The sequence below is a fragment of the Trachymyrmex septentrionalis genome, unplaced genomic scaffold (genome assembly GCF_001594115.1).
Source record: "Trachymyrmex septentrionalis isolate Tsep2-gDNA-1 unplaced genomic scaffold, Tsep1.0 scaffold367, whole genome shotgun sequence".
NCBI lineage: Eukaryota > Metazoa > Arthropoda > Insecta > Hymenoptera > Formicidae > Trachymyrmex > Trachymyrmex septentrionalis.
Window position 1 is genome coordinate 66,711 of NW_017305533.1, and position 12,237 is coordinate 78,947.

Consider the following 12,237-nt stretch of genomic DNA (forward strand, 5'->3'; position numbering starts at 1 on the left):
CGTATATATTTTGTCTGTATAATTTGGTTTGTGAATTTTTAATTTTAAACACAGAATTTTACAAGAAACTAAATTAACTCTAAAAATTAGACTTCACAATTTATTATCTTCCGATATTCATATTTTCATGTACTATAAATGGATCTAAATCTGATCTTACACAAGTCTGATCTTACGTCTCTTCCTGATTGATTCTTATTATAACAAAAATTAAAATAAGTATTTTTGCAATGAGCAAAAAGCAAAAATTATTTTATGCGTGTTTAAAAATTTCTAATGTATGTAACAAAAGATATAATTTTATACAAATTTCTTACAAAATCGCTGCCACGATTATGTACACATGTCCATCATAATCTCCATCATTAAACGAATGTCCCGGAAACAATAACATGAAAGTGATCAAGAGAGATCAGTACGGGTGTTATAAAATAAACAAACCGCGACATTCATGCCACGGTGAAGAAACACAACCGGAGGTAGGAAGAGGTTTTTTTCTTTCCAGGAAAAACAGAAGGGATTGAAAGAAAGAAGTAACGGTGTTACGCGGTGCGAGCACGTAACGGCCGGCACCAACGATCGCGCGAACGTGGATTCACGTGGTGTGTAAGAATCTCTATTATTTTATACTGTTCGCATTGCGCGGGCACTATACGATGTCGCAATTGATATAGCGTATGTACAAGGCGGGAGAGAAGACCCCGACTCACGAAACTCTCTATTTCAACGGGCCCACGAGCACGCGTGTGCACCTTTCCGCATGCTAATCCATCTTCTCTAAGGCCTCGAGAAGGCTGCGCGTATCGGCCATACCAAACGAGTCGGCCAAGTGGATCTAGGCTCACTTGTCTGACTAGCACGCGCGTTCCAATTTTCACTTTCCATTCTCGGTACTGCATCAGTTGCAGAAGGGGGAAAATGGTATTACGATAACGAAACAGGTCCTCGTTCTTCATAAATATTAATTTGACATCCAAGTAAAGAGATATAGTTTGAAAACACGAATGTTTTATTATTAATTTTCGTTTTCTATTCTCAATGTTCAAGTTCAACGTTCATTAACGTTCTACTTAATGCTCCAAGTTTGTAACCGCGACGAGTATAAATGTCAACGAGTCGAGTTCTCAATAATTAGCTATAATCGTTTGCACGAATTTAATCTTGATATTTTATGAAAAAAGAACCATAGAATATATAAGATGTATAAAACAGAAAATCGATAAAAATATTGTTGTATTTAAATTCAACTTATTGTTAACGATAATTAAAAATGCTCAATAAAAAGACAATATTGCAATATATTGTCGCTTTTATAAAAATCTAACATTAACTGATTAAGGCTAATGAAATTAATTAATCAGAGCAAATAAATATATTTTTCAGTCATAGAGAACACGTTACTCTAATATTAATGTATAAACTTTCTCTCAAATCATACGTTGGAAAATCAAATGTCGATATTCTAGTGTTAAGATAAATGTGTTAGGACTAATTAATTATAAGCACCTTTTTTTTCTTTTTTACTTTTCACACACACACGCACGCACGCACGCACGCGCGCGCGCGCGTGTGTGTGTGTGTGTGTGTATGTAGACTGATGAATACTAATTTCTATTAATTTATTTGAGTGGCCGATTTAATATTTTATTTTTTATGCAAAACAACGTGCTAAGAATATCAAAGATATATTATGCATTTTCTTACCATCTGAATACTCTGATGGCAGTAATTTGAGGAACGGGGAGCCCCTGGCACCCCAGGCAGGATGTCTTACATTATTGCAAGCACCAGACGGTGTTCTGTACTTGCTCGGTGGACAGGGCCTTTCTGACCGGACTCTGCAAGTTGCGTTGACTAATTGTATCTTATTTGCCCGCCTAGAAAGAGAAATAAAGGTTGTAATTTCTGAATGAACAAACAGTGATATTGAAGGGAATCTAATAGCAAACGCATATCAGCTTACATGATAAAAATCAACGGATATTTTTTAACTCTTCCCAAGTAACGCTAAATATTCCTAAAATATTCGTAAAATATTTCTGAAATCTCAAAATAATATTCCAAGAAGAGTGTTCATATAATATTCCGAAAATTTTATTAATACTTGAACTTTTTGTGGAAATTCTTTTGCTGTTTCGGCATTGAGAATACAAATCGAACTTTCAATGAATAATTATATACGAGTATAACATTAGCTGGATTAGTTGGCGATACTTAGATCACTTGAACGTATTCGTCACTTTTCAAATTCGTACATTCCCTTTACATCGTGAAAATGTTGCTTTTTTTGAATCTATATTTATACGCGAATTTTTTGTTTATTATTCAATTAAGTACAAGATCAAGAGTAACCCTAACAGTCTTCTGAAGAATACGTCCGAGAGTTAAAGAAGAAGCTTTCTCAGGTTCCTAGTTTCAAAAAATTAAATCACTTGGAGTAATGTGCGAGAAAATATGTCATAAAGGTCGCTTAAAATTTCCAAGAATATCTTCAGTAATTTAATACAATGTGTATGTAATAGTCTATTACTAAAATTACCACTTCATACTCGACATTGCAGAATGAATATAGTAATTTTTCCCAGTAATATATCAATCAATTTCCTGTAAAACAGTAATTGTTCGTTAACATAATATAGCAATTATCTACTTCCATTTCCATCATTCTTTTCTCTCTATTGTTTCTTTCGTATTTACATAACTTATCTCCCGTATTTCCTTTTTTCTTTCTTTTTTTATCGTAATTGCAATATTATCACTAAGGTCGATATTATTTTCTGAATTTTGCAATAAAAAAAGAGATCTTTTGTTATAGTTAAAGTTTCTCTTCTTAGAAATATATCTGGAGATACGATAGTTATAATGAGAAAAATACGATGAAACGTTTGGCAATTAACAATAAATATACTGTTTTTGGATAATCTCGCTATTTAGGATGCGACAAAACACACTCGAAACTTTAATAATCTCACAAACATGTTAAAGAAATTTGCTATTAAACAATAACAATTGATATTCATAGCTAAAATTTTATTGATCTGTAATCTGTATGTAATTATTATAGCACGTTCCCTAAATGGCATATCGATTCTTTTGTTAAGTTTTTTTCTTAACGCAAATATTTTTTTTAAATTAATTCTCTCATAAAAATTAAATATATTAATATTACAATGAATATGAAACTTTAATGTATACATATATGTATAATTAATAATTAAGAATTTAATAACATATATGTACATTTTTCATTGACAATAATTGCTTTCCATTTACACATAAGTAAAACTGAGTCTGAAGTGACCTGAGTATTTTTATATCAGACTGATGACGTCACTACTGCGTCATACTTTAGTAAAAAGTTATCACATGATAACACAGGTCATAACTTCACCTTAGTGAGCTTACGAGACTCACTAAAGCACACAGTCTCGATCTTGTGTGCAGGTTGTAGATAAAAGCTTAGTTGAATCTCATTTGTCAGGATGTATTGTAAAAGGAAAACGCGCATTTAACAGAGTTGTGACGTCACAAGTGAGAATTATTTGAGAATCGGTAAAAGGAAAGCAACTATTTCATTCGGCAAGATAGATCTTTCACAAAACGAAATTTAAAGGCAGAGAATTATCAAAAGAAAGATACCGCGATAAATTACACCCTCTGTTACGACGAGGGCTCCCACGTGATTGAAAGGTTAGTTAGGGTATGAGTTTCATTTCTTCACTCCGCGACATCCCTAACGGTTAAAGATACAAATTTTTTATATAACACATCCTGACTATTATAGAACTATCAAGAAAATGTAAACTTTGAAACGCATCTAGCGGATTTGTATTATCTGGAGACTAGAGAGCCTCACAGAGAGAGAGTGGCAAATTGCATCACGTGAATGCCCACATCTAATCAGGACGAAGGTCACGTGACTAGATTTCTCCAATCTCTTCCATGCCTATGGAGCTTTGATGCCCATACCCAATCACAGAAGCGAGTCACGTGATACAGTTTACCACTTCCTCCCTGTGAGGCTCTCTATTGGAGACATGTGATCTGTTTTCTGTTCCTGCACTAAAATTAGCTCTTTCTCGCTTTCGAGAAATATATACCTATTTCATTTTAAGTTCCAAAAGTGTTCACTGGTTCAGTCACAGAAAACAAATCTATGCTCTATGAACGGAGGTATTGCGACGCAAAATCCGGATCTGTAACTTTTCAGTTTGGAATAAGATACGTCGTTACTGTCATATTATTGTCGTCATCGGAACTTGAATAGACAAGGTAACAAATTTTATCATAACATTTTGAATAATGTTTTGAAGGAGAATTAAATAACTATTACTTTGATTGGAAGAGAAAATGTCTTTGATGAATTGAGATATTGTACAATATAAAAATTTTACATAAGAATTAAAGCCATTTGGATCTGAATAGGAAGATCCTTCAATAGGAAAACAAAGAAATATATATGCACTTAGCTACTTATTGTACAAGTTGAAGAGAGATAATACCACTTCGATTATATTCTTTATTTAATTTGAGGTATGGAATTTAATAAATCTTATTGAATACATTTTTTTTTGTAAAAGAGCGAGACTGTTTGATTTACTGTAAAGCAAAATATAGCTTATCCATGACAATTGAATTTTATTGTCGCGACAAAATCGCTTTGATACGACGAAATGACAATCAATTTATCATAGTTACAATGTCTTCTAGACACGATATATTTTTTGCAAATAAAACTCTTATAAGAATTCTTTTCATAATAATGACATGTTGGCAAAATTATTTTTTCTTCGCATCACGGAACTCAACTATCTACGCATCCTTTTATTCGAGATGAAAGAACGGAATTCAGTTCCGCTAGAAGTTGAACGTGTCCTTCCTGCTCCATTTCCCCTTTTTCTCAGCGCGCGCTTTTACTTTCATGGTCGAGGAAAGGAGTTACCGGTGTCGACCGATCCGGCATCGGCATTTCAGTCACGAGGAAGATTTCTCGTGCAAACCATTGCCGTCACTATTCCTTTTCCTCGACCTCGAGAAGGCTGCTGGTCGCGGCAGGAGGTGTGTACGCATGAACATTACAAGATATGCCATTTACACGTGGCCATGATCGTCGCCTGTCGTTCTCTAATGTTACCAGTCCGTGTTGAAACACGTGCGACAACTCGTCGATCAAGTCAATAAACGAGAAACCCATTCTCGTGAGAAGCAAAAAACCTAATAGATCTGTTGATACACGAGTTACTTCCGCTGCTTGTGATCGGCGCTTTTCTTTATTTAGAATTAAATAAGTGATACATTTTTTTATCAATCTATATTGATGTAATATGTATTTCTCTTTCCTTTTCTTTTTTTGTTGGAAGATTTAGAATAATGCATGAAAATAATGTGCGTATATAATGAAATGTTATTCCCACAATGTATCTCCAGAAAAAGATTCTTTCTTTCTCTCTCTCTCTCTCTCTCTCTCATTTGAAATATCGTGAATTATATTTAGAATCTCGATGATGCTATATATACATCAAAATCAGATAATTTGCTGAGAAAAAAAAAAGAAATTTTGAAAAATATTTTATTAAAAAAAAAAAAAAGAAATTTGACTACTTATTCTCAGCAGTGCGTGAAAGATGCAAATAAATTGCAAATCAATTGCGGAATCAATTTCCTTATAATATAAAATCAATATATTCTTGTGAAAAAGTGGTCAACATTGTTCATCTCTAACAAATTGGCAGTTTTACAGCAATGTCTACTTTTCAACTTCCGTTATGTATATTGATTTAGTTTAAATTTTTAAGAGATGAAAAGAGAAAAAGAGAAACCTAGCGACTTAGCAGCTATCACACAGCGTTGTAAATTATATTATTAACGCGCGGCATTTTGTTTATTTGATGTGAAACACCCGATATTTCAATATTTCATGCTGTCTACGATGCAAATAGATTGCATTCTTATGCATCTTTACAGCGATTTCATGCTAATTGTTGTTAATAAATGTTTAATCATAAAAATAAAAATGTTATGTAAACCGTTGTCGCGCCGACTGTCTGGCTAATTTCCTTGAATACCACTGGCAGACGTCAGAAGATAGTGATACATTAATTAAAACCCGCGTATTATGCATAACGTAAATGTATTTTTTTAATTTCCAAAATCTTTTCAACCCGAAGGATTCTTTCCAAAATCGTTTTTCCAAGACACAGAGTAAATTTGAAGAACGCTGTTTTACGTATATCAAATATACTTTATGTTATTTGACATGATGCCAAAAAATAAGAATATTCGTTTTTATTATTATTGGGTCGTCCGGAAAGTTCGTGCGTATTTTCCGCACGGACCTTTCCGGATAACCCAAGGTTGTCCGGAAAGTCCGTGCGGAAAATACGCACGGACTTTCCGGACGACCCAATATTTATGTTACTACTCATACAATTGCCGTGTCATATAAATAAACTAAAATATTTATGAATATTAATTAATTTTGATCTCAAGTAAAGTATTTCGCTTTTCAATTTACTCATTCTTAATACTATACATATTTAAGTACTTTTATTTTTTTGAAAATATAGATAAACATTCATATAATTCCATGCGATTTAAAATCATTTATTATCTCCAATATAGGTATCTAATCTCATAAAATTGTATATAACAGAAAGTAATAAATCAGCTTTATGCTATCAGCTAATGTGAATGTATCTATCTTTAAAACTCTCATTGAATTAATATACGTGTTATTACATCTAAATTTCAAATCTTATTCATATAAATTTTAGAAAGATTTAAAGAAGTAATAGATATTAAAATATCACACGACAGTGATATCAAAAATTTTTGTGATTCTTATTTCTGAGTGATGTCTTGCATGAATAATAGAAAAATAACATCTAGAAGTGAATATTCTTTTTTTGCGTACCAGAAAATTAATTTCTCATTAATTATTAACGATGAGCGAGAAAGACCGTTTATCCTTGACGCCCACAATAGCATCTTTTTTTCTCTCTCTCTCGTGACCCGACTTCATTATACATTCGGCAACGTGCGTTCCTATATGCGCGCGTAAACATAGCTTTCGGAATTCCTTTACTATCACGGATCTTATTAAAATAGATAGATTATATAAAAGTCAATTTGGCAAAATTTTCCATTTCGCCACTGGAATTCATAAAGGTAAAACAAATCAGACTGATAATATAATATATTACGTTATAATATATTATCGTTAATCGACATGATTGGGAAAGTACGCGTGTTTTCACTGGGATGCATTTTTCAGGAATTTACGGCCGGACGACAAAGTTCTTTTTAGCGAAATCTGTATCTTCGAAAACAGAGAGTAACTTACGATCGATAGGCGAATCTCTCCGCCTCGATGGCCGAACGTGCTCTCGCTTGCAAATCATGATCTACTCCGTAGACGTACTCTGTAACAAGAAATGTGCAGGCTGTTATTATACATTTATGTCTTTTAGTTTACATACATCAAAGATCAAGTGCAAAATCGCGTTATGAACATTATCTAAAGCATAAATTTATTATTTTATTAAATAAAAAATTATCTCATGTTAGGTTATAATTTTAACCAGTAAATTTAGTTCCTCAAATGTGCAGACATTCGAAAATATTAGAGTTATTCTATCAATAATAATAATTATTTTTGTAGAAGTTAAAAATTTTTTATCGTACATATTGTACATATCTTTTTCTCATATATTTGAAACAGAATAAGGTAAATAGGAAATCCTTGACATACATATATGTTTTATACACATGCTTCAGAATTAAAATACCTATGTCGTAATGCCAAACACATGCACAAGATACATGAATAAAAAAAAAATCATACACATATGAAAAAATATTAAATAATAATTATTGAAATCCTTAACAAGGATTCCTTCTGTTCTGATTTGTGATGTAATCGTACAATGTTACAATTCTAATTTCTCGTAACATTTTACGTGTCAACATGTGTGTGAGAGCAGTCTCACTATTGTCTTTCGTTTCCTTCAAATTGGTACTACCAACTCGCTTCCTCCTTTACGTAATTAGACTTTGGCAATTTACTCTTGAATAAACAAAATCGTAGACCAATATGATACAAACAATATTTCACAAATAAATCCATGTGTTTATATAAATAGATTTTTTTACAAAGTATTTTATTTGTATATATTTTAATTAATTTTTAGAAGGAAAGTATTGTAGATAGATAGGTACAATGTTTATTTATTATTAGAATTAACATTCTAGAGCAAGTCCTCTAAGGATGCGTTATTTGATTCATTCAAATGTGTTAAGAGCTCGAGCAGTAGAGAAAGAGAGAGAGAGAGAGGGAGAGAGAGAGAGAGAGAGAGAGAGAGAGAGAGAGAGAGAGAGAAAGCGACAGCACCAAGTATACAACGTATATCTTTATAATTTTTTTCTCTTTTTACGAAATTACCATGAAAATTAGCATATTCGATTAAATGCCGATGAAAGAATTATATGCTTACTGCTTCGTCAATCACATAATTGTGGTCTTTTGTACAAGATCAATTTTGACGGATACCTGCATCCTGAAAAATGTTAAAGGATTTCTGAGAATTGCAAGGCTAGTTAGCGTGTGTTTTCTTGCAAATTATTCAACGCTCCTTACCAAAGATAATATACCATCAGCTATAAAGGTTAACACTGGTCAATTACATTTATGCAAATATAAAAAATATGTTAATCACCGGAATGGTCATGGTTTTCCTTTTATTTCTCCTATTAAAAAAGTATATATGCTCATAATAAATATAAATAAAGCTTTATTCTATTTCATATTCCGCAAAATATTTTAAATAGTATTGTTTTTTTTTTTAAATATATTATGTGCGTTTTAAAAAAACAAAGGCAATATAAAAAATGCAGTTATGCAAAGAAGCTTTAATACACGTTTCTTTTCTGAGTCCTTTCTAATTCTTTGTGCAAACTTTTAAAATCTGCTTTGTAAAAACTATTACTTTTTCCAATGCCAATTAAAAAAGCTGATTTCACATATTATTTTCGCAAAGTAGATACATTTATATTTATATTTATGTCAGATTTTATTAATTGTCGAGTCGGATATGTCCGTCTAATAGATTGTACATTTTCTGCATATATATTGATTGTAATTATCGTTATTTCCATATGTCAGTACAAGTCATTCTCTCTATTATGTATAGAACGTCCAATTTAATTCTCTTGACAACATTATCCATTAAAGAGAATGATATTGTAAGCAAGGCAAAATTCTTCCTTCTTTTAAGAATGTAACAGAATTTGTGAGGATGCTGTGGGCATAGATTGAAAATATTATATACATATTACGACGCAAGTCCATGGCGAAATCAGGCCGCGGGGTGTTAGCGTCACCTCGCTAAGAATGACGTGTGAGATGAATGAGTAATGTGCATTAACGCAAGACAAGTAATGCTCTTTTTTTTTTACGATAAAGTACGCTTACCGGAAATATCGAACTGGTTGACTGTTGACGATAGAGCTGACACTACGATAATAAATATACACAGCAGTAGCAGGCTGCCTCTGAAACCAAAATAGAGGACCCATTACTTCTTTATTCTGTTGAAATATTTTATAAAGGGTGATGCAATGCAATCAAGTAAAGCGCAAATATCTTCCGCAGGATTTATTTATTTTTTAAAGAACCTTCTTGAACGCACTAGAGATTTGTTAAGGCTAAAAAATATCTTTTAGATTCTTTTGTGTACATGTAGATTACAATAAAATATTATTAAAACTAAGAACACACTATTAAAAGAAGAGTTAAACTATTTTCAAGTGATAATAATGCGACTTAGTTTATATCGTTACATGATAAAGATAATTATTAAATGCATTATAAAGAAACAATTTTACTCTTCCATTTAAATTATTTTCTGTTAATAACTTGAACAGTAATATTATACAAATATGTGTGAAAGTTTATAAATTGTAAATTTAAATAATATCAAAATTGAATATCGCAATATTAGGCTTTTTCTTTTGAAGAAATTATACTTTTTTTTATTAATAATGATAATAATTTGTCATGTGACAGTACCTTTATTCACTACGAAAAGTTTTGGTATAAATAGTAAAAAAGAAATTAAAAAAGTATCAGAATTGTCCATCGTATCCGTGAAAATATATGGCGTACAACGACATTGCAAATGCTCTCAGGTAGTTGTATGTACTTTCTCTGTGAGAGGAAAAAGAGAGAAAGAAAAAAAAGATCAAGAACAAGCCGATTGAATTCGTCGCATTCTCGATACGAGAATCCGCTTACTCGCTTTGACCGGTGTTCATTTCAGTTTTGATTGTGCACATTAACAATAAGCATCGATTTTTATTTTCACACAACTTGGAATTGTTCTGAATCGATCGTGTTTCACATAAACTGAAATAAAATTATATTTAATGTCATATTCCTAATGATGATATTAGGTATATAATACACAAAAGTTACATTTTACATTCGTTTTAATACATAAAAATATAAGAATATAAAAATATATATAAATAGGAAGTACTATATTATTGAAAATTTGAAATGAGTTTTTTCTGAAAATTCGCGATTCAGATAATTAAGTGTTTAAATAAAATGCAAGTGTGAATTTAACGCGATTTGATAGAATATGACCATGAATATATATTTGCGAGAAAGCGTGTTTTACGCCATATGGTTCACTAGTTATATACCTCTGATAATTGATCATCGAGAAAAAGTTCATTTACATGAAGAATGTCTCATTGGCCATAGGGCACTTTTCTAAAGACTTCTACACGTGACCTATGTGTAAAGTAATGAGAGATACGCGTATTTACTTGAAATTATACTTCCTGAGAAAGATTATTACGGATATGTCCGTATGATGGAGAATCGCCAGCTTTCAACAATTATTGTATATACGAGGAGTAGATAAATGGACGTAGGTTATTTTGCTGCTCGACGGATATCTATGAGCTAATTAAGATCAGACGACAGACTATGTTCAGGAGAATTTCCTTGCTAGGAAATAAGAAGGTAAATATCTCGCACGCGCGCTTCCTCCTTTTTGTATCCGCGGGCTTGTATAGCCGGCTTGAGATGAAGAGAGAGTAGCCGCTTCGCGTGTTATGTCTTATGTACGTTTTTCTTTTTTTTTCTTTTCGAAAGGTATATACGTATGTATGTGTATGTGTGATTTATTAAGGGAAATAGACGGGTAACAGATTATTAAATATAATAATATACTTTAAATATTATTAAGGATAAGTATATATGTAATAATATAATTTCATGACTAGAAAAATATAACATAATCATGCAGTTATATTTAAGGCTTATTAAAATTAGGAATTCTTTACAACATTGCTGAACAATGTTGCTGAAATGTTCCAAAATGTTTTTTGTTTACTACACTGAGAAAAAGATAAAAATTTATTTGTGAGAAATGTATTACTTCCCTGAAATAAATTTTTATGTAAATACGATAAAATAAAATTTTATTCTTAGCAAATAAGCCATCAATTGAATTTTTTTTACTATTAATGAGATATATATATATATTTCACAGAAATATATATTATGTCATTATAATTAAATCTTTTTATAACTAATAAATATCGAAGAAAACGTCATAAATAATGTTTGCTAATATTTTTCTCTTAGTATAGGATATAGGTAAGCATGACTGAAGCTTGGAGTCGAAAAAGTGAATTCTTTTAATTTCCAGAGAGAGAGAGAGAGAGAGAGAGAGAGAGAGAGAGTGAATAATTTGCAGGCAAAAATTAATTCTGCATGTCACCATGAAAAGGACTGCATTGAAAAGAACGAATAGTGCAAGAAAAAGAATAAAAGATATGCACATCGAAATAAAAAGGATATACTTCATTATTTTATGTGCACAGATAGCATTTGCTAAACAATAAGCAATAAAATAATAAAATTAGTATGTAAAATAATATAATTAAAAAACTAGTGAAAACGCGTTAAGAATTATTATTCTTATCCTAGAACTGATTCCGGAATCAACATTCTCGATTCTTAATAACGTCAAGTCTTTGCTATTTCTTTGCAGTCTACTTCACATTTAAATCATTAAAAAAAATTATATATATTGTTTTTATTATTCTTTATGTCTATTTATTTTCTCATATCTAAAGTCATATCTTCCTATATGGAGAAGACTAACCAGAATAAACTAATTTGAAAATGAATTAATTGATTGTTAAAAAAGTAATATATATATA

General features: G+C 31.3%; 1 protein-coding gene across 2 annotated transcripts in view; it reads right to left on the reverse strand.

Annotated features, from left to right (window-relative positions):
* LOC108750375 overlaps positions 1-12,237 on the reverse strand; it is a 33,549-nt gene that overhangs the window by 8,307 nt on the left and 13,005 nt on the right. Inside the window, exons 1-4 of one of the 2 annotated variants that reach the window (XM_018489786.1) lie at positions 10,292-10,335; positions 9,470-9,549; positions 7,343-7,421; positions 1,705-1,877 (exon numbers count right to left, since the gene is read on the reverse strand). In XM_018489786.1, coding sequence (XP_018345288.1) covers positions 1,705-1,877; positions 7,343-7,421; positions 9,470-9,549; positions 10,292-10,332 — 373 coding nt within the window. In that variant the 5' untranslated portion in view covers positions 10,333-10,335. Of the gene's footprint in view, positions 1-1,704; positions 1,878-7,342; positions 7,422-9,469; positions 9,550-10,291; positions 10,336-12,237 lie in introns of those variants that run through there. The other variant, XM_018489787.1, reaches the window with a different exon arrangement.